General features: G+C 42.2%; 2 protein-coding genes across 2 annotated transcripts in view; one reads left to right on the top strand and one right to left on the bottom strand.

The window, feature by feature from the left end:
* Positions 1-18,306, bottom strand: part of KCTD19 (potassium channel tetramerization domain containing 19) — a 35,026-nt gene extending 16,720 nt beyond the window's left edge. The window contains exon 1 of the mRNA XM_006863609.1: positions 18,016-18,306. Within this exon, the coding sequence (XP_006863671.1) occupies positions 18,016-18,300 (285 nt within the window). The 5' untranslated portion in view covers positions 18,301-18,306. The remainder of the gene's footprint in view (positions 1-18,015) is intronic.
* A 3,268-nt stretch (positions 18,307-21,574) lies between these two features.
* The window catches only part of LRRC36 (leucine rich repeat containing 36), a 53,604-nt gene continuing 51,792 nt past the window's right edge, over positions 21,575-23,386 (top strand). The window contains exon 1 of the mRNA XM_006863610.1: positions 21,575-21,661. Coding sequence (XP_006863672.1) covers positions 21,592-21,661 — 70 coding nt within the window. The 5' untranslated portion in view covers positions 21,575-21,591. The remainder of the gene's footprint in view (positions 21,662-23,386) is intronic.

Below are 23,386 nucleotides of genomic sequence, written 5' to 3' on the forward strand. Positions count from 1 at the left end.
TCCAGAAGTAGATTTCCAGGCCTTTCTTCTGAAGTGCCTCTAGGTAGACTTGAACCAACACCCTTTTGGTTAGCAGCTAAGCCTTTAATCAGCCACACCACCCAGGGACAATGATTTGATTCTTATTCACGCACCATCACCACCCAATCAGCCATCAAGTCCTCTGACTCCCACTCCTGACTCTCCATGCTCCCCTCTCTCTCCTTTTCTTCCCCCAGTCCTGGTCTTCCTGCCCCCAGCCACTTACACAGTGATCTTTCAAATAAATAAATGAGTTCAAATCACTCCCCAGCTTAAACCATTTCAGTCCTCCTTATTACTTACAAGATCAGATCCAAACTCTTCTTAGCAATTGACAGATGCAGCAAGCGACAAGGGCCATGAATAGACAGACCGGGTTTGAATCTTGACTTTGCCACTTAAGAGCTAACATTTATTGTCCACTTTTAAACTGAATCCTTCTAACACACCCTGCTCACAAAGTAGGTTGTGCTAGTTGTCTTTTAACAATGGGAAAACAAGGCACAGGGCAAGAGGGAGTACTTAGTATCCCAAGTAAATGGAGAAGCTGGGAATGGAATTCAGGATTCCAGAGCCCATGCTCCTTGCTGCTCCTACTTGCCTGCTGGCTCCCATGTTCATGATCACTTAACCTCTCCAAGCCTCAGGCTCCTCACATGAAAGTGTTGTTGTTGTTAGCTGCTGTCATGACAACCCCATACACAATGGAAGGAAACACTGCCTGTTCCTGTGCCATCCTCATAATCGGTTGCAGATCAGACCATTGTGATCCATAAGGCTTTCAGTGGAATGATAATAAAATCTGGAAGGTGTTGTAAAACTCAAAGGAAATAATATAAGTGTTCATTTCTTTTCTCTTCCAGCCTTACCTTCCCTATTCTCTCCCTGCTCCATGCCCTACAATCAGCGTGACATTAAACTCTTGGATGTATTCTTTAACTATACCCAGAATAGTCCTCTCCTCCTTTCTCTGTCTGGAGCGTCCTCCAGCCAGAGTTATCCTCCCCCTTTGGTCTCACAGAACTCTGCACACTTCTCAGTTGGGGCCTCTGGCTTAGTTTCAGGCCTGTCCTCCTCCTCTTCATTGAGGCTCCTAGGAGGAGGGAGTGGCTGGGCTGATGCATGAAAATGGAGGTCTGGAGGGCTGGGATGGCTGGAAAGCAAAGCAAAGAGAGATACAGAAGAAGCCTAAGAGGGAGCTGGTGAAGTTGAGAAAGATGCTGACAGGAAAAGTCAGGATAACAATGGGCAGAGCGCAGAGTTTAGATGGCAGTGAAGACAGTGGTTCTAGGGAATCCAGAGGGAAGATCTGAGGTGGAGAGGGGCAGGGACCAAGGAGGTGAGAGAGACAAGAAGAAAGGGCCTGGCCTGGGTACAAGTTGGTGATAGACAGAAGACATTGGGTGAAGAGGCAGGAAAAGACAGTGAGACAGGGAGAGCCTGTAGGAGACAGCATATCATTCCAGGCCAGTATTGAGCCTGACAGCACCACAGGAACTCAAACCTATTGCTTCCTTCACCTGCACATTCAACCCCCATGATTCTGTCTCAGTGGAAGAAACAGAGGTGCCCTGGAACCACCCTGGGCTAGTTGTGGGGTGGGAAATCCCAACCCAGGAGAACAACCTGTCTGAGGATGTTCCAGGGTGCCTGGTTTCAAAGTGCCATTTGGCACCAGTGTGTCCTTGGGGGTGGATCAATAACAACGGTTCAAGTAGCTTGAGAGGAGGTATGCTAGTTGAGGGGAGATTGAGCTTTTTTTGCAGAAAGAAAATATCCATTTCCTGCTGATTCCACTAAAGCAAAGTATGAGCAAGCACCATTTCCCCCCAGAAAGGTAAGCTTGACAAACCTTTAAACAGAAAAAAGTAAAACAAATAAAGCCACAAGCAATATGAGTAGTGTAATCCCTGCCAGTCAAGTCATGCTGCTCTAAGGCATTAGTCACGTTCTAGGTCCAGGAGCCTCTATGAGGTTGTTTTCTTAACTCTTTCACCCAACCTTTGTTCTGACTTCCAGAAAAAAAGGCTCATCACTCACAGGAGGCCATTTGGGTGTGCAAGAATCTACAGAGAGCATTCCACACCCAACTTTCTTGTTCTCAAGAGCACCTGTTTATTTATTTACGGTCTGCCCAGCTCCCCTGATAGATAGAATCTCCAAGAGGGAAGGCCTTTGACTGTTTTGTTCTCTGCTGTGCTTGCAGCACTCAGAGTGATCCCAATACATTTTTGTTGTATGTATGAGTGAATGAGTGAATGGTGTGAGTGACTAGCACCCCAGAGCCTGAGTTTCCAGTTGCCCTTTGTTCTTGCTGCCTCAAGTTGCCGCAGAATCGGTGACTGGTTTTTTTTCTTTAATTTGCAAATTCAACAATTTTTTTTTTTAAAGGGCAGACTTCAATTCCTTTTCTATCTGCCTAAATATAGCATCTAGAACTTTTCATATGTGATGACCTGGTAAGTTTGTAATAAGAGGATATTTTTAGAAAAATACAGACCTGAATTCAGATAACTAAATGCTATCACAAGGACAACTAATGTCGCTTTTGGCCTAGATAGTGGTGAAGAAAATATGTCGATCAGAAGCAATGTAAAACTGAAGGTGCGGAGGCGTGTGTGTGTATGTGTGTGTATGGCTGCCAAGTGATGGCTGACAAATGCACTCTGCTGGCAGAGCTTTGGGACTTAATGAAGGGTTTCCAAAGAGCAGCAGTTCTCAGAGCTGCCTTATGCTCTGGATGTGGGCTTTTGGAAGGGTTATGATGGCAAAGGAGCTTGCAAATACCCAACTGTCTTATAAAGACAAGGAGGGTGATGACCATCACACGTTGACGGTTAAGGGAAGGGAAGCTAACTGAACAAAAGGATGTGCAGACAGCTATTAGCAGCCAAAGCAGCCAAAATATGACACAGTTATTGGTGCCTCAAGCCTGTCCTCCAGCTCCGCTGATTCCGCTTTCACATGCCATCTTGGGTACACGATTCAATGTGGTCTCAGCACGTGTTTATTAAACACCTATTACAGACTGAGTGTTCGAGTCCTGGTATGGTGCTGTAAGATAAGCATTGGACTGCTAACCATAAGATTGGTGGTCCAAACCCACCATTCATTCCTTGGACCCCCTACACAGGGTTGCCATGAGTCAGAACCAACTTGATGGCACTTAACAATAGCTAAGGCTGGGAGTTGGGAGAGGTGCTCAGGATGTAAACATGAAAGGAACACCGTCTGATGAGAGAGAAATAATCTGAACAACTGATCCCAGCAGAGTCAGCAATGGTATAGTAGGGGCATTCATTCTGTTATAAAGCAGAGAGATGAAAATTCTGCCTGGAAATGTCAGGCAGGTCTTCCCATGGGCTACATTTAGGTTAAATCTTGAAGGGGGATCATTTGAGGAAGTGGTAACAGCAAGTGAAAAGGTGTGTATGTTGGAATCTGAGCCTGGAAAAACAGATGGGCTGGACTGTGAGGACCTCTGATTCCATCCATGCCAAGGGGTTTACCTTTGAGTCGTCCACTTACCCAGACTCACAGATAAGCTACATTACTGGAGTAAATATCTTCAGCATATGTAATCCCCTTGCTTTCCAAGATCACAGTTGTAATCTGTTCTCACATTGTGAGTAATAGGAAATGTGAGACTGCCACTGATCTAGTTTCTTACAAGCATCATTTGTGTGATAACGTAAAAACTCCCTGGTTCCCCAGAACACAAGAAATGCAGGCGTATTTGGGTTGCTTGCTGATAGAAGGATGCTCACAAGTTAAACAATTTAATGTTTCAAACTTGGAAGTCCCCAGAAGGCGATGGAACATAAAACAGAGGTAACATGTACTATCAAGAGCTATGCCCTCAGTAAACTTCAAAGGGCAGGTAAAAAGGAAATCAATAGTTTGCCATAAAGCCCTCATGAGTGACCCTGAAGGGAATGTTGTACTCTGCAGTGGCAGCTGTGACTCTCAACCAGGCTGAAAGTATGTGAAAGGCTTGAAGCAGTTTATATGCAGGCAAAAGGGCATACCCAAATTATGCAGCAAGTTCCAGGAAGCACTGAAAAATTAATGTACAGACTTATACTAACTAGACTCCTGATGTGGCAATGTAGGGTCAGCACTGGACTGTGAACCACAAGGTTGGCAATTCAAACCCTCCAGATGCTCCTTGGAAACCCTGAGTCTTAACAACAATAACTACCACTAACTACTTTGTTTTCCCTCTATAAACAATATATGACAACCAAAGCATCTGGGCTTTGATGACTCCCAGATTTATATCTCTGGACTTGACTGCTTCTATGATTTTCAGTTCCTTGCTATCTACCTGGATGCCAAATAGCACCTTTTACATTGCCTCCCTAAATTTGAGACTCCAGAACTTAACTCCTGGTTTTTCCCCCGTAATCTTATAAACCCTCAGAAACCTGCATTTATAGAAGACATCAGCAAATCTTGCCAGTTCTACCATCAAGATATAGCCAGAATCTAAACTTTTCTAACTCCAATACTACCACATTATTGTCACTATTATTCATCTGCATGGTCTAGGCTAGGAATCACCTACCTGGTCCCCCTGTTTCTTCCTTTGCCCCACTCAAGTCTAGGCCAATGGTCAGCAAATGCTTTCTATAAAGGGTCAGACAGCAAATAGTTTGAGCTTTGCAGTCCATACAGTCTCTGTTGCAGTGACTCAACTTTGCTGTTGAAGTGCAAAAGCAGCCATTGTTGTTTAAGTGCCTCTGAGTCAATTCTGAGTCACAGTGACATTGTGTAGAGTTTTCAAGGAGCAGCTAATGGGTGTGAACTGCTGACTTTGTGTTTCACAGTCCCAAATAGGATGGCTGTGAGTATGGAATTTTATTTATGACTATGGAAATTTGAATTCCATATAATTTTTGTGTCACAAAATACCCTTCTTCTTTTGATGTTTTAACACCATCTAAAAATGTTAAAACTATTCTTATCCTGTGGGCTGTATGGAAAAGGTAGTGAACCGGATATGGTCTATGGCTTGTAGTTTGTTGAGTCCTGGTCTAGTGTCAGCCAGAAGTACCCCCCCCCCTTTTTTTAACAGCTTTATTGAGATATATTTTACTTACCATAAAATTGACCCATTTACATTGTACCGTTGTGCAAACATCACCATAATCTAATCTCAGAACAAGATTCTAAAAGAAATTGTACCTATTAGCAGTCACTGACCTGCTCCCACTTCCAGCCCACTGCGCACCTCAGCCCTGGGCAACCACCAATCCACTTTCTGTCTCTATGGATTTGCCTGTTCTACATATTTTCCATGTTGTTGTTGTTGTTAAGTGCCATCGAGTCGGTTCCGACCCATAGCGACCCTGTACAGGGTTTCCGAGGGTGTAAATCTTTACGGGAGTAGAAAGCCTCATCTTTCTCCCGCAGAGCGGCTGGTAGTTTCGAACCGCTGACCTTAAGGCTCGCAGCCCGATTCGTAACCACTACGCTACCAGAGCTCCTTACATATTTTCCATAAACAGAGTCATATACCATGTGACCTTTTGTATTTGGCTTCTTTCACTTAACATGATGTTTTTAAGGCTTATCTATGTTGTAGGTTATATGAGTACTTCATTCCTTTTTATGATTGAATAGCATTCTGTTGTGTGGATATACTACATTTTGTTTATATATTCATTAGTTGGACATTTTAAACTTTTATGAATAGTACTGCTATGAACATCCATTCACAAGTTTTTGTGTGGACACAGGTTTTCATTTCTCTTGAGTATATAGCTAGGAATGTAATTGCTGGATGATATGGTTAGCTTTTTGAGGAAAACTGCTGAACTGTTCTGAAAAGCGCTGTACTATTTTACTTTCCTACAGCAATATATGAAGTTTCTAATTTCTCCACACCTATTATTGCTTGCCTCTTTTATAATAGCCATCCTAATGGGTGTGAAGTGGTAGCTCAGAGTGGCTTTGATTTGCATTTTCCAGATGGCTAATGTTGTTGAGTAGCTTATTGGTCATTTGTGTATCTTCTTACGAAAAATAGCTATTCAGATTCTTGGTCAATGTTTAAGTGGGTTATTTATCTTCTATTGTTGAGTTCTTCATAGATTCTGGATACAAGTTCCTTGTCAGATGTATGATTTGCAAATAATTTTTTCTGTCTTGTGGGCTGTCTTTCCACTTAAAAAAAAGATTATTTCATTGTTGATGTTGTTTACAATACACATAGCAAAACCAACTCCACAGTTTCTCCATGTAGAATTCAGTGACATGGATTCCATTCCTTGAGTTGTGCAACCATGCTCACCCTCCTTTTCTGAGTTGTTCCTTCCCATTAACATAAACTCACTGCCCCCCAAGATTCCTATCTAATCTTTTGAGTTGCTGTTGTCAATCTGATCCCACAGGCTCAAGGCAGACATCTATTGCTAGTTATCCTAAACTGTTGTTTGGTTTTAAAAAGACTTCAAGGGATATTTTTGGTTTAAGTCTTAAAGATTTTCTTGGGACAATAGTTTCAGGGGTTCATCTAGCCCTCTTGGCTCCAGAAAGTCTACTCCATGAGGATTTAAAATTTGTTTTGTATTTCTTTCTTTTTGATCAATGTTCTTTTAAAAGTCCTTGATCGAAATGTCCAGTAATTGTAGCCAGGTACCATCCAGCTCTTCTGGAATAACGACAAAAGAGATCATTGTTCATGGAGGCAATTAGTCATACATTCCATATCCCCATCCTATTCCTGATTCTTCTTCTTTCTTTGTTGTTCCAGGCAAATAGAGACCAATTGGTGTGTTTCTGATGACAAATTGCAAGGCTTTAAGACTGAAGGCACTATGCAATAAACTCTTCACTTTCTTTTTATTTTTTATGATATACATAAAAAAAATACATCCATTACATGCATACATTTTCTACGTGTACAGGTCAAAGACAATGGTTACATTGTTTGCATTGTGTCACCATTATTGACATTCCTACCCATAGTTTCACCACCTTTAATTTAGACTCTCTGTCCCCTAATCTCTTCTGTTTTAGAGTTGCTGTTGTCAATTTAATCTCATACAGATAATTCTTGAAAAGAGCACATTGCTCGAGGGGAGCATTCTTTACTATTTGAACTAAACTGTTTAGTTTAAGGATGACTTCACAGGATAGTGTCAGTTTAAGGCTTAAAGATCATCTCAAACATCACAATAGAAAGCTTGTAAATCCGTCTTCAGCCTATAACTGATTGGAATACCTTAAAGGGGGCTAGAAGTTGCCCAGTGAAAGAGGCTTCCTGTGGAGCCTTTGTATTGCATAAGACCATAGGTGAAATTCAAAACCCCATCAAGAATCATCTGAGGTGGGAAATTTCCACTGGAAAGGACAAGTAGACCAGTCTGGAGTGGCTAGAAGAACAGAAGATACTTCGTGAAAGAAAGACCGGCAGGAAAAAATCAGAAACAATAATGGCAGTCTGATTGATTACTACAAGAACAAGTAAGCTGTTCTCCCAGGAGCCATCAAGGCAAGAGGTCGGGTCCCCTCAGAGCAGACTCCCTTCCAAGACTAAGACTCAAGGGGAATACACGAGCAGGCATGTGGTCTGGCTGGTGACCACATTGGTCACCGATTAGGGAAAGATGGGGAAAAAACAGCAATAAACCAGCCACATTCATTAGACTCCTGTGAACCCAGGTGGAGACCCTGATGGCCAGCAGTACGGCAAGACCAGGGGACTCCTGGGCCCAGAGGCAGTGACATGGCCACAGAGTACTAGAGTGGAGAGTGAAGCATCAAGCTGATATGAAGTGAGGGGAGATGCACAAGAACACCCATACTTGCAGATAGTACCCACTTGACCTGGTTTCGATGGCTGGATGATCCGAAGAAGAAAGAAGAGGGGGAAAAAAAAAGGTAACCTGCTACAATTTGATGAACTTTACCTATACTTTTGGATGTAGTAGTTCAAAAAAGGGAACAAATCTTTACAGCTAGGATCACTCCCACTCCATCGGTACACAGGGTTGACAGGGATGGGCAACTTAGACATTGGCTACCCAAAATAGGGGGGGCCTGTAAAGGCAAGAAGTGACTGGCTTATAAACTTTCAAGATGGAGCCTAGTTCCAGATGGGGCAGGGTAGGTAGAATCTCCACTGAATGGTTTCCAATCTGTTGGGACCAGGCTGGAAAAAGGAAATGGGGATAAGACTCTTGTGGTATAATAGTGAGTAATTGCCATCAGGACTGACTGTGAGAGTCAGAAATTTAAAGGTAGATGTTTTTTGACAAAAGGAGGGAAGTGATTGATTTTACAGCCCAGGAGCGGAGGTCCCTGGGACCATCCTACCCAGAGAGGCAGTGATGCCAGGAATGGAGACAGAGACGACGACGGCATGGACAGATGGAGCGGCTGGGGACACTGGACTCAGGGAGGGAGAGGGGCTGTGTGCTGACGGCTGGGGTGGGGGGGCTGGGCCTGTGGGCTGTATCCTTTAGTTATTTGATGATGTATGGAGGGGATTGTAATCATTGCAATGAAACGAAATATGATGATGTAAATGTAAAATTGATGTTCTCCCATGTAAACCCACATAATTCACAATAAAAACTTAAAAAAGAGATCATCTCAATGTAATAGATTTGGGAATTCTTCCAGTTAACTATGGGTCTAATATGTCTGGTTTTTGTAAGAATTTGAAATTCTGTTCTACCATTTTCTTCCCTTTAATTAGGAGCCATATATTCATTCCTTAATCAAAACATTCAGTAATGGTTTGTTGCTGTTGTTAAGTGCTGTCGAGTTGATTCTGACCCATAGCAACCCTGTGTAGGGTTTCCGAGGAGCAGCTGGTGAGCTTGAACCGCAGACCTTGCAGTTTAAATGGATTTGCAGTCTGGCGCATTAACCCACAGCACTACACCAGGACTCAGTAATGGTAGTCTGGAACTATTCCATTCTTCTGGTCTAACAGCACTGAAGGTAGTAGTTTATGGAGGCTGTTAGAGCTACAGTTTATTTTCTTTTCTGATTCCTGGGTCTCCTTCTTCTGCTCAAATAGGGACCAATTACAAGCTTTTAAGTCCCCAGGAACTTCTCACTGAACTAGGAAGTAGAACCAAGACTCTAAAAACAACTTTAGGCCAGTTGATTGGACAGACCCTTGAAATGAGTCTGTGGTGGCTTGCATGTTGCTGTCTTTTCAGTATCTTGATGATGTTCTTTGAAGAACAAAAAGTTTTAATTAATCTATTTTTGTTGTTGCTTGTGCTTTTGATGTTTTATCTAAGAAACCATTGCCTAACTTGAGGTCCAATGGTTGTTCTAAAATGTAATCATCTTACTTTTTTCTCCAAACAAGTTCAAAAGCTGCCTATAATATTTAGAATAAATTCTACATCCTCACTGTGGCCTATATCTGACCCCTGACCACCTCTGACCTTGTCTTAGTTCTCTAGTGCTGCTGTAACAGAAAGATGGCAAATGGATGCCTTTAACAAGCACATTTATTCTCTTTGTCTGGGAGGCTAGAAGTCCAGATTTAGAGTGCTGACTCTAGCAGGCTTTCTCTTTCTATCGGCTCTGGAGAAAGGTCCTTGTCTCCTTTCAGCATCTGCAGGCCTAGCATTCCTTGGAGATCTCCATGTGTTTTGACTTCAATCTTCCTCTGGATCTAGGAGCTTCACAGTGCAGGGACCCCAGGTGGTAGTAGAACCCTCTGAGCTCTGCTTGCAAGTTTAATCTCTTTTATATCTCAAAAGAGATTGACTCCAAATACAACCTGTCCTGACTTAGGCTAGATTCTATAGAGAAACAAAACCAGTGAAGTTTATATATATAAAGAGAGGTTTCTATCAAAGAAATGGTTCACACAGTTGTAGAGGTGGGAGAGTTCCAAGTTGCAAGTTTGGGTCAGATGAACCAAGATCAGCAGGTCAGACTGCAGGCAGGCAAGCACATCTGGCAGACAGGTCCAACAGGCTTCTGAAGACTTCGAAGATCAGCAGGTAAAAAAGTAGTTCACTGGCTCAAATCCATAGAACTGGAGTCAGATGCAAGAATCAGACCCAGTAGAGAGCAAGCAAGCTTTGCCTGAGTGTCTAATATATTGGAAGCGGGTCACACCCCTGAGGAAACTTCCTTTCAATTGATGGGCTGCTCATAGCAGACCTCATCATAAGGTTGATTATATCATATCAGATCACATTATAGGAATAACTGGAGTCCTGGTTGGTGCTGTAGGATAAGCGCTCAACCACAGGGGCGGTTTTAGCCACAAGGTTGGTGGTTCAAACTCACCAGCCACTCCTTGGAAACCCTATACAGGGTCTCTATGAGTTGGAACTGACTTGATAACAACAACAACATAAGGATCACTGCATTTCAACTGCAAACCATTGAAAATCCTGGCCAGTCAAGTTGACATAAAACCTTAACTATCACACAACCTAATCCTGTAAATTGCATCCAGACTCATTAATATAATAGAAGTGAGGATTTACAACACATAGGATAACTATGTCAGATCAGGGCTGATCATATCAACATTTTGGGGTGATTACATTAAATTAGATCTCATCAAGAAGGTGATTATTACATCTTAACTGTGAAAGTGCTGAGAATCCAGGCCCAGCCAAATTGGCACAAAACCTCAACTATCATAGATCTCTCCTCCTACCTTTGGCATTTCCTTCTCTCTTTCATTTCATACCTCCTCTTGGCCACTCCAATCTCATTCTTTCCCAGACATATGCATGGCTTGTCCTTCCTTCAAGTGTGTGCTCAAATGCACTGTGTCAATGAGTCTGCCATTCTGTAAACAGTGTCCCCAGCCTCAGTCAATTGCTATTTCCTTACTCTGCCCTATTTTCCCTTCATAGCACACTTAGAGAGGAGGTGGTGGGGGTGGTGAGGAGGGGTTTCAAATGTTTGTGGAAAATAGAATTGAAAGCTAAAGGAATTTTGAACTTTTTGAGGCTTTCTCTCATCATTCTACCTAACATTATGTGATTCAATACTTTATCTCTAGTGCTTGGCATAGGGTAGGTACGTAAATATGTGTTATGTGAACTGTCATCTTTGAAATATTTGTTATGTGATATTTTTCTTTTTGGGGAGGATTTTCCCCCTTGAGTTCAATGAATTTAGAATCTGAAAATTTAAAGCCAGCCCTTATCAGAGGAAATAATGAAGAAGAATACATGCTACAATCAGGATCAAGATAATAATCAAGGCTGAAGGTGGGTACGAAAGATGGGGAGTGAGGATGTGGGTGCCATCTTATTTTGCTTGCTGGCTCATTCTGTAGAACTTTCCAACAGAACCTACCATATTACAGATAATACCAAACTTCCATTTCCATTGTTGGCGGTTGAATCTTAAGGATTCTACAGTGGGGAGCACTACCAGTTTAAAACAGTTTAGATCTGTGCCAACCAATATGGTAGCCACTGGCTGAATGTGGCTACTGAGCACTTGAAATATGATTAGTGTGAATTGAGACATGCTGTAAGGGTAAAAAGCAAACTGGGTTTTAAAGATTTAGATGAAAATAGAATGTGAAATATTATAAGTAAAATTGATTATATAATGGAATGATAATTTTTTAATATATTGGTTAAATAAATTATTAAAATTAGGAGTGCTGGTGGCACTGTGGAATAGGCACTGCACTGATAACCACAAGGTCAATAATTCAAACCCACCAGCCCCCCTCAGTGGGAGAAAAATGAAACTTATTGCTTCCATAAAGATTTACAGCCTTGGAAACCCTATACAGGCTTGCTATGAGTCAGAATCACTATTAATCTGTCATTTTGTTGTACAGTGGTGGCTTCTTGTACTGCTGTGATGCTGGAAGCTAAGTTACCTGTAGTTTACATACCAGTAGGGTCACTCATGAGGGATATTTTTCAGCAGAGCTTCCAGATTAAGACAGACTAGGAAGAAGGAGGTACTCCGTTGTGGTGCTGTAGGATCAGCATTGGACTCAGAAACCCTATACAAGATCACTGTAAGTTGGAACCAACTTGATGGCACTTAACAACCACCTTGTGAATAGCAGTAAAACATTATCTGATATAGTGACAGAAGATGAGCCCCTCACATTGGAAGGCACTCAAAATACAACTGGGGAAGAGCTGCCTCCTTAAAGTAGAGTTGACCTTAATGACTAGGATGAAGTGAAGCTTTCAAGACCTTCATTTGCTAATGGGCACAACTCAAAATGAGAAGAAAAACTGTAAACATCCATTAATAATTAGAACGTGGAATGTGCAAGGTATGAATCTAGGAAATTGGAAGTTGTCAAAAAAGAAACAGACACATAAAGATTGATATCCTAGGCATCAGCATCAGTGAGCTGAAATGGACTGGCATTGGCCATTTTGCAAAAGACAATCATATGCCTGAATGGCAAACTGAAGAGAAATAGTGTTTTATTCACTGTCAAAAATTATTTATTTTAAGATCTATTTTGAAGTACAATGCTGGCTGTGATAGTGTAATATCCATATGCCTACAAGGAAGATCAAAGACCACAGCCTTAAGTATGGATTACATCTCAATGTAAAGAAAATAAAATTCTCACCACTGGACCAATGAATAACATCATGATAAATGGAGAAAAGATTAGAGTTGTCAAAGACTTCATTTTACTTGAATATACAATTAGCACTCATGGAAGCAGCAGCCAAGAAATCAGATGTAATGCATTAGGCAAATCTGCTGCACAAAACTTTGAAGTGTTCTAGAGCAAAGCTGTCAGTTTGAGGACTAAGGTGCACCTGACCCAAGTCATGGTGTTTTTAACAGCCTCATATGCAAGTGAAAGTTGGACAATAAGGAAGACTGTAGAAGAACTGATACATTTGAGTTCAGGTGTTGGAGAAGAATATTGAAAGTACCACAGACTGCTAGAACAACAAAGAAATCTGAGTTGGAAGAAGTGCAGCTAGAATGCTCCCTACAAGGATGATAAAACTTTGTCTCTCATACTTTGGACATGTTATCAGGAGGGACCAGTCTCTGGAGTAGGATATCATCTTGGTAAAGTGGAGGGTCATCGTAAAAGAGGAAGATCCTAATGAGATGGATAGACATAGTGACAGTAGCAATGGGCTCAAGCTTAACTATTGTGAGAATGGCACAAGACTGGGCAGTGTTTTGTTATGTTGTGCATCAGGTTACTAAGAGTCAGAACTGACTTCATGGCACCTAACAACAACAACAACAAGGAAGACCAGTTAATACTACTATCATTTAAATTTATGCACCAGCCACTAAAGCCAGTGGTGATGAAATTGAAGAATTCTACCAACTTCTTCAGTCTGAAGTTAATCAAACATGCAATCAAGATGTGTTGATAATTACTGGTGATTGGAATGTGAAAGTTGGAAACAAAGCGGAAGGATCAGTAGTTGGAAAATATGGCCTTGGTGACAGAAAAATGCTGGAGATCACATGATAGATTTTTGCAAGGCCAATGATTTATTCACTACAAATACTTTTCAACAACATAAATGGCCCTCGCCAGATATAATACACAGGAATCAAATTGACTACATCTGTGGGAAGAGATAATAGAGAAGATGAGTAACATCAACCAAAACAAGTTCAGGGACTGACTGTGGAACAGATTATAAATTTTCATATGCAAGTTCAGGTTGAAGCTGAAGAAAATTAAAGCAAGTCCACAAGAGCCAAAATATGACCTTGAATATATCCCACCTGAATTTAGAGATCATCTCAAGAACAGATTTGATGCATTAGACACTAGTGACTGAAGACCACAGGAGTTTTTGAATGACAAGAAGAACATTATGTATGAAGAAAGCAAAAGGTCATTAAAAAGACTGGAAAGAAAGAAAAGGCCCAAATGTATGTCAGAAGAGACTGAAATTTACTTTCAAACGTAGAGAAGCTAAAGTAACTGGAAGAAATGAAGTAAAAGAACTGAACAGAAAATTTCTGAGTGGCTCAAGAAGACAAAGTCAAGTATTATAATGAAATGTGAAAAGACTTGAAATTAGAAAACCAAAAGGTTTATGTTCAGCACTTCTCAACCTGAAAGGATTGAAGAAAAAAATTCAAACCTCAGGCTGAAATATTGAAGGATTCTAAGGGCAAAATACTGAATGACTAAGGAAATATCAAAAGAAGATGGAAGGAATACACAGAGTCATTATACCAAAAAGAATTGGTCGATGTTCAATCATTTCAAGAGGTACCATATGATCAAGAACTGATGGTATTGAAGGAAGAAGTCCATGCTGCACTGAAAGCATTGGTGGAGAACAAGGCTCTAGGAATTGACAGAATAAAACTGAAATGTTTCAACAAACTAATGCAGCACTGGAGGCATTCACTTGTTTATGCCAAGAAATTTAGATGACAGCTGCCCGGCCAATTGATTGGAAAAGTAACATATTTGGGCCCATTCCAAAGAGAAGTGACCCAACAGTATGCAGAAATTGCATGCAAGTGAAATTTTGCTAAGGATAATTAGGAAATGGCAGAGAAATGCCAGAAATTCTAGGCAGATTCAGAAGAGGAAGTGTAGTGAGGGTATCGTTGCTGACATCAGAGGACTCTTGCTGAAACTAGAGAATATCAGAAAGATGTTTATTTGTGCTTTATTGACTTTGTAAAGTCTGTGTGGATCATGACAAACTAAGGATAAAATTGTGAAGAATGGGAGCTTTACACACTCAATTATACTCACAAGGAACCTGTATATAGACCACGTAACATGGTTTAAAATTAGGAAAGCTGTGTGCCAGGGTTGTGTCCTTTTACCATACTTGTTTAATCTGTATGCTGTGCAAATAATCCAAGAAGCTGGATTATACAAAGATCATGGCATCATGATTGGAAGAAGACTCATTAACAATCTGTAATATGTAGATGACATAACTTTGCTTGCTGGAAGTGAAGAGAACTTGAAATACTGATGAAAATCAAAGTCTTCAGTATGGATTGCACCTCAATATGAAGAAAGTGAAAATCCTCACAAATGGACCAATAAATAACATCATGATAAACAGAGAAAAGACTAAAGTTGTCAGAAGCTTCAAGTGCTTGGACCCACAATTTGTCAAAGCTCATGGTAGCTGCAGTCAAGAAATCAAATGACATTTTGCATTAGGCAGATCTGATGCGAAAGACATGTTTAAAGAGTTCAAGAGCAAAGATGTTACTTTGATGGCTTTACCTAAGCTGTGATATTTTCAATGGCCTCATATGCATGTGAAAGTTGGACAATGAAGACTGAAAAAGAATTGATGCATTTGAATTATGGCGTTGGAAAAGAATACTAAAAGTACCATGGACTGCCAGAAGACCAACAAATGTGTCTTGGAAAAAGTATGGCCAGAATGCTCCTTAGAGGCAAGAATGGTGAAACTTTGTCTCACATACTTTGGTCATATTGTTAGGAAGGACCAGTCACTGAAGAAGGGTATCACACTTGGAAAAGTGGAGAGTCAGTGAAAAAGAGAAAGACTCTCAACTAGATAGATTGACACAGTGGCAGCAACAATGAACTCAAAGATAAGAAATGTGAGGATGGCGTAGGACTGGGCAGCATTTCATTTTGTTGTGTGTTATGAGTTGGGATCCATGTGACACCACCTAACAGAAACCACAACATGAGTCAGAATTGACTTGATGGCAGAACAGAATTGCTTCTTAGGGTTTTTGAGGCTGTAGCTGTAAATCTATATAGGAGCAGACAGTCTCATCTTTCTCCTTCAGAGAGACTGGTGGGTTTGAACTTCTGACTTTGTGGTTAGCGGCTCAATGCTTAACCCACTGCACTACCAGGACTCCTTGAGACAGATACTAGTAGTGTGGAAAATGATGGAAATACATTGATTTACTTGAGGCAACTGTTGGGTCCCCAGCTGTATTTACATTCTGCTTCAATGAATAAATACCACTTCAGTTGGGCCAGCCCTAGTGTTTATTTCATTAAACACACCATATTTAAAGCACAAGTACTTGTTTCACTGTCTGTTTAGGTAGGCAGATCCACATGACTTTTAAAAACTTCCTTTGCTCACATGACTTGGAACTTTGGAATTGGACCAACTCATTGGCCTCTAAGATCTTACCTCATATTTAGAAATTGCTTCCCAGATTCTTTTTTCAAATTTTAGAAGTGAGTACAGCAAAGGGATTAAAGGTTTAATAAGCACTTTGTCTAATAGGTATGCAGACTTTAAAATGATTCTTCAGAAAAAATCTCTTTGATTTTCAGCAATAAGCATGTTATCCCTCCCTTCTTCCATACAATGGTACCTGGCATAGTCATCCGCAATCTTGACATGCCAGGCCATTTAAGTGGCTTTGAAAACACTTGTAAGCAATTCTAGTACTCCATTTCTGAGAAGTTGAAAATAATTTAAACTCAAGGTGGGTAATTTGAAAAAAAAAAAAAAAGAATAAGATGACAATATGCACTGAAGTATGTTAAGGGTTTCTGATTTCCAAATATATAATAACTTTTATGAGACAATACTGAATTACTTAGTAAAAATGCCAATAAAAACCTATACCATGAGATATTCTCATTCCTGTATCACTCAGATATGCTTGGTCTACCTCAAATTTCTTCCAAGAGGTATAGGGGAGGCACAGTTGGTGGTCCCAAATTGCTTGCTGGGTAAGCATTTGTGGAGCTGGAGTAAACATCTTGTCCAGATGGTGGGACTATGGAGCATGGTCAATGATCCTTCCTAGACTTAATATTTAGTTTCTCTGTGCTAAAAAATAATTTTTCAAGGAACAAACTACTGAAGATTTACCTTATAAATGATTTCCATGGTTAAGAAAAAAATTAGCAAAGAAGGTGATTTTTATTTGGGGAGGGATGGTAACTTTAATGGTCTCTAAGCAAAGGTTTTTAAAGTTTTTACTCACAGTAAGAAAACAAGGGGTCTCAAGAGACGAGAAGTGAAGACTAAAGACAGAGTCTGCAGTTTAGAGAACTTTTTGTTTTGCCATAAGTCAGGGGTGAGGAACCTTTTTTCTGTCAAAATTTACATCATTTGCAGCCCATACAAAATTATCAATTTAAAAATTAGCCACTATATTTGGTCAAACATTTAATTAATGCACCCCTAATGTGATGGCTAAGGAGCTCTGGTAGCATAGTGGTTACGAATTGGGCTGTGAACATTAAGGTAAGCAGTTCGAAACTACCAGCTGCTCTGTGGGAGAAAGATGAGGCGTTCTGCTCCCATAAAGATTTACAGCCTCGGAAACCCTGTACAGGGTTGCTATGGGTTGGCACCGACTCGACGGCAGTTAACAACAACAACAACAACAACAACAACGTGATGGCTGGAGTTCTGGTGTGGTGCTGTGGGTTAATGTGCCAGACTGCAAAGCTGTTTGAACTGCAAGGTCGGCAGTCCAAACTCACCAGTTGCTCCCTGGAAACCTATACAGGGTTGCTATGGGTCGGAATCGACTCGACGGCACTCAACAACAACAACAAAAACAACAACAACAATGTGATGGCTAGAATTGCCTTGGCAGGGCCAGACCAAATGATTTTGAGGGCCTTATACAGCCTGTGGGCCGGATGTTCCCCACCCCTGCACTAAATGAACATTGTGTACCTAACAGACACAGTGAAACGTAATATTCTATTCTTTTTCTTTTGGGAAGATTCTTAATGCATCTTACCTCTTTAATCTGAGGTACGATGTGCAATTTCTAAAGTTTTCTCATTTTAAAATTCAACAACAAAAATATGAAGAAGCTTAAAGCAGGATTTCCAAGAGCCAACATAGTGAACAGTAAGTCCCATCCTGGGTCTATGTGGCTGCTAGTACAGATAACTCAGTGTTGGGAAGAAATCCTTGATTAAGAACATGAAATTCCACTATATTGCTCATTACTTTAACTAACTTATCACACTTGCCCTTAAGAGGGCCATCTTAGCAACTAATATATAAAACATATTTAGCGATGTGTAAGGTCTGCTACTGATCTCCAAGAAGACGGACATCTTACCTGTAGTAAGGGAATCAGTTGCAAACCCAGTGCTTGTTCATACAGCAAGTTCAGTTCTGCACAACTGGAAAAGGAGAGTTTGGAGGTGTAGAGATAATAGTGCACGTGCCTAAATGTGGACCCATCTCTGTCGATGAATAGCCTCTGACTTTCAGAAGAGGTTAAGGCCAAAGCCTCTTTCCACAGCAAGGAGTCAGGGAATTGAGCGAGCTTGCTTCTGGGAACTGAGAAATGCCAGCCCCCAACATTGAAATGAAATAAATCCTCTGCTGATTCATGAGGCATGCCAGGCTCCTCCTAAAGGAAGAAAAGAGAGTTACTCAAGGAAAAGAAATACTAGGCATCTAAATTTAACATTTCTATTTGCAGATGACATGCTCCTATATATAGAAAATCCTAAAGAATCCACTAAAAAAAACTACTAAAGCTAATAAACGAATTCAGCAACTATGCAGGAGAAAGACCTGAAAATCTATTCTGTAAAGATCTGTTGTTGTTGTTGTTAGGTGTCTTTAAGTTGGTTCTGACTCATATAGTACAACAGAATGAAACATTTCCTGGTCGTGTACCATCTTCACAATTGTTGTTACACTTGAGCCTACTGCTGATGCCACTGTGCCAACCCATCTCATTGGGGGGGGGTCTTCCTCTTTTTTTGCTGACCCTCCACTTTACCAAGCATGATGTATTTCTCCAAAGACTGATTGATCCCTCCTGATAACATGTCCAAAGTATGAGAGCCCAAGTCTTGCTTGGCTTCTAAGGAGCATTCTGGCTGTACTTCCAACACAGATTTGTTTGCTCATAGTACTTTCAATATTCTTCTCCAACACTATATAGCTCAAATGCCTCAGTTCTTTTACAGTCTTCCTTAGTTACTAACTTTCACATGCATAGGAGGCTCTTGAAAATACCATGGTTTGAGTCAGGCACACCTTAGTCCTAAAACTGAAATCTTTGCTCTTTAACACTTTAAAGAGGTCTTGTGCAACTGATTTGCCTAATGCAATATGTCTTTTGAATTATTGACTTCTGCTTCATGAATGTTGTTGTGGATCGAAGCACAATGAAGTCTTTGACAGACAACTTCAATCTTTTATCCATTTATCATGATGTTATTTTTTGGTCCAGTTGTAAGGATTTTTATTTTCTTTACATTGAGGTGCAACCCACACTGAAGGCTATGGTTTTTGATCTTCATCAGTAAATATTTTAAGTTCTCTTCACTTTCAGCAAGCAAGGTTGTATCATCTGCATATTGTTGTTGTTGTTGTTGTTAAGTGCCGTCGAGTCGGTTCCGACCCATAGCGACCCTGTACAGGGTTTCCAAGGGTGTAAATCTTTACGGGAGTAGAAAGCCTCATCTTTCTCCCACGGAGTGGCTGGTAGTTTCGAACCGCTGACCTTAAGGTTCGCAGCCCGATTTGTAACCACTACGCTACCAGAGCATCTGCATATTAGAGGTTGTTAATGAGTCTTCCTCTAATTTGGATGCTACATTCTTCTTCATATAATTCAATCCCTCAGATTATGTGCTCAGCATACAGGTTGAATATGTATGGTGAAAGAAAGATTACAGCCTAGAAAACTCTATGGGGCAATTCTGCTCTGTCACATGGGACCTCTATGAGTGGAAAAAAAAAACAAAAAAACAAACACTTGAAGGTACCTAACAACAAACAACAAAGTGGTAGGTAGATAAGCACTCACTGTACTATTCCTTCAACCTGTTTGAATGTTCAAAATTTTGTATTAAATAATTGGGGGAAAATATTTCAAGAGATGGTTGCTCTCTGAGAGGAAAAGTCAACTTCTCAGCAAAAGCCTGCACTGCTTTTTTGATAGCTGGAGGAATAAAAAAAAAAAAAAAAAATGAATGCAACAAAGAAGAGGATGGGCTCCTTTCTCTTACAGCAAGCCTGGTGGAAATATTTAGATAAAAAGAACAATTATATATTTGTCACATTTGAGGCTAGAATGACTAAAGGGGGCATGAAATATTACAAATTATAGAATGGTACCATGAATCACAGAAGCAGAGTTAGAAAGCCAATCTAATGAGTTAATCCAGGATTTTTTTTTTTTTTAGGCCTGGTCCTTCTAAATGTGACTAAGGCTGAACCTGACAAGCTGGGAGTAACTAAGGGCGCTAGGATGTTTGATTTTACTTTCTGTCCCTGAAGAACTAAGAGAGCTAGTTGTTATTGTTTAGTGCTGTTGAGTTGTTTCTGACTCATAATGATCCTGTATAGGGTTTCCAAGGAGTGGCTGGTGGGTTTGAACCATTGACCTTGTGGGTAACAGTCCAATGCTTATCCCATTGCGCCATGGACTCCAAGAGAGTGAGAGCTCAGTGGATTACATTCAGTGTGTAGATATTGGATACAAGAGAAAAGCTATTTCTTGAATGAAGTTGAACCAAAAATGAGTTTTAGTTCCTCCTTTCTTATTAAGCACAGGTATGACAAGAGTTTGTCTAAGACTTTGCCTCCTTCCACACGTATGTCTCGGAGTCCTGGTATGGCGCTGTAGGATAAGCAATGGACCCAAGGTCAGTTTGAACCGCAAGGTCGGTGTTTCAAACGCACCAGCTGCTCCTTGGGAACCTATACAGAGCCACTATGAGTAGGAAACAACTCTACGGCACTTAACAACAACAACACACGTTTCAGGCACAAGTTGGGGTTATTAAGGATGTAGCTGTTCTTAGGAGCAGATCTCCCAGCCTGTGGAGAGGCCTCAGTGGAAGGTATGTGGAGGGGGGCGTGAGCCGGTGCGGGGAGAAGGGTCTGTGGTACTTGAAGGTTCTTGCTAAGTCTGTAGGAAATGGGGTAGCCCTAAAATAAGTCATCTCCGCCCCATCTCTCAGAGCATCGTTCTTTTCTACAGACTCTTCTTCCCCAAAGGAGATCCTTCCAAATAAATCCTAGAGCTGTAAATACTTCATGACTTCAACTCCTAAGAGCCCAATTATCCCGATTTTCAGAGTTGGAGAGCCCCATTCTGACCCAGAGGTTGCCCCCATCCCTCAGAACAGGAGCACTCGATTTCTAAGCTGGAACCACTCCATGATGCCCTAGAACTGCCAGAACCCCTCCCTGAACCGCTCAGCTCTGGAGCGGGCCCTAATTTTGCCCCAGAATCAGCATCCGCAAATGCTAGAATCTAAAGACTTCCACTCCTCAAAGAGACACTCTCTCACTCCCAGAGTCGGAGTTGGAGTCGGTCATCCTCCCCACTCCTCAGAGCCAGTCCCCCAACCCCTTCAAATTCGGTGCCACTCCTTCAAGCGAATTAGAGCCAGGCCCCCAATCTGGCAGCCCCGACTCCCGGCCACTGCGTTCCCCCATTCGCTGCCTTAGGGTTTGGCGCCCTCCTCAGGGTGGGCTTCATACCATATTCCGGCCTGTTGCTGCCAAAGGGCAGAAGCGTGACCCCGGCAGTAACGGACCCCGGGAGGGCGGTGGCTCGCGGGGCGGGGCGGGGCCGGGGGCGGGGCCTAGAGGTGATGGGCGGGGCTTGGCGCGCGCTGGGTGGGCTCGCGGGCGGCGGCAGGTGAGCGACGGGCGGGCAGGGATGGCGGAGCAGTGGGATCTGGACGAGGAGGTCGTCGGCCGCCTGGGGGCGCTGGCCCTGGAGCAGCCGGGTAGGGCCAGGCTAGGAGGATCTGGGCCCCGGGTGCGAGATCTGAGGCTGAGGGGAGAAAACTGAGATGGAAGCGGGAAAACCAAGGCGGAGGAGCGGTCCCTGAGGCGGAAGAGGGGTCTCTGGGGTTGCTCTCTGGTGGAGGTGGAGATGGAGGAACTGAGGTAATAAGGAATCTGGACCATAGGGAGATGAATTGAGGGAAAGTAAGGAAGTCTGAAGTAAAGAAGGAGAAACAAGATTGAAAGAGGAAACCCAAGTAACGGGAAAATGAAGCAGAGAACACCGATCAGGATCGAGGGGAGGTTTCTGACCTAGTGGAAGGAAACAGCGCAGTGGGAGGGGGGGAATGCCGAGAAAGACAGTGAAGGTGGAGGGGGTTGTTGAGGAGCCATCCAGACCAAACCCATTGCCATCGAGTTCATTTCGACTCACAGTGACGTTTCCTTAGGATTCCGAGACTGTAAATGTTTACTGGATCAGACGCCTTCGCCTTCCGTGAAGCAGCTGGTGGGTTTGAACCACCGACCTTGCGGTTAGCAACCTACTGCTTAACTAACTGCACCTTTTGAGGAGGCATGAAAGGCGTTAATTTGGACAGTTTCTGAAACTTCCTACACAGGGAAGTTTTTCCTACTTGGGGAGAAATGGGAAAGAAAAAAAGGCGTTTCTTCATTCGTCCTTTTTCTTCCAGTCTCCACTTCAAGTCCTGATAGTCTGGCTCTGTAGCTTCCTTTTAAGAAAGAGTCAAACGGGGCTGATGTGAAAAGGACAGCAGCTGGGAAGAATCTGATCTCTCAAGTTGCTTAGGTCAGTACCCTGGCCTTCCACCTAGTCCCCGAGTGGAGGTGGATGGAACTGGCGTAGTTACTGCTGACCCCACCTTTGAGCCGGGTCGGATTCACACAACTTGCTTTCGGAGTGTCAAAGGAGTAAAAAAGTAGAAAGTTACCAGTGTTCCGAACTCAACCTTTGTTGTTGTTGTTAAGTGCCATCGAGTCGATTCCGAGCCATAGCGACCCTGTATAGGGTTTCTGAGGAGCAGCTGGTGAGCTTGAACCGCCTACCTTGAAGTTCAAAGGACTTCACAGTCTGACGCATTAGCCCACAGCGCCGCACCAGGACTCCAAACTCAACTTTTACCCTGGCGCTGTGGGTTAATGCGCCAGACTACAAAGCAGTTTGAACTGCAAGGTCGGTGGTTCAAGCTCACCAGCTGCTCCTCGGAAACCCTATACAGGGTCACTATGGGTCGGAACCGACTCGATGGCACTTAACAACAACAAATTCACTATAGGAGCCCTGTTGTTGCTGTTAAGTGCCATCGAGTCTGTTTCGACCCATAGCAATCCTGTATAGGGTTTCCGAGGAGTGGCTGGTGAGTTTCGAACCGCTGGACCTTGATATTCAAAGCGCTTTTGTGGTCGAGTGCTTATCCTACAGCGCCTCACTAAGGACTTATAGATGCCATGATGGACTGCTAACCGAAAGGTTGTTAAGTGCCGTGGAGTCGATTCCGACTCATAGTGACCCTGTACAGGGTTTTCGAGGCTGTAAATCTTTATGGGAACAGAAAGCCTCATCGTTCTCCCGCGGAACAGCAGGCAGTTTCGAACTGCCGACCTGGTTAACAGTGGATTTCGTAACCACTACGCTACCAGAGTTGTTGTGATGTGCCGTGGAGTTGGTTCCGACTCATAGTGATCCTGTACAGGGTTTCCAAGGC

Source organism: Chrysochloris asiatica, unplaced genomic scaffold (assembly GCF_000296735.1).
Source record: "Chrysochloris asiatica unplaced genomic scaffold, ChrAsi1.0 scaffold00055, whole genome shotgun sequence".
NCBI lineage: Eukaryota > Metazoa > Chordata > Mammalia > Afrosoricida > Chrysochloridae > Chrysochloris > Chrysochloris asiatica.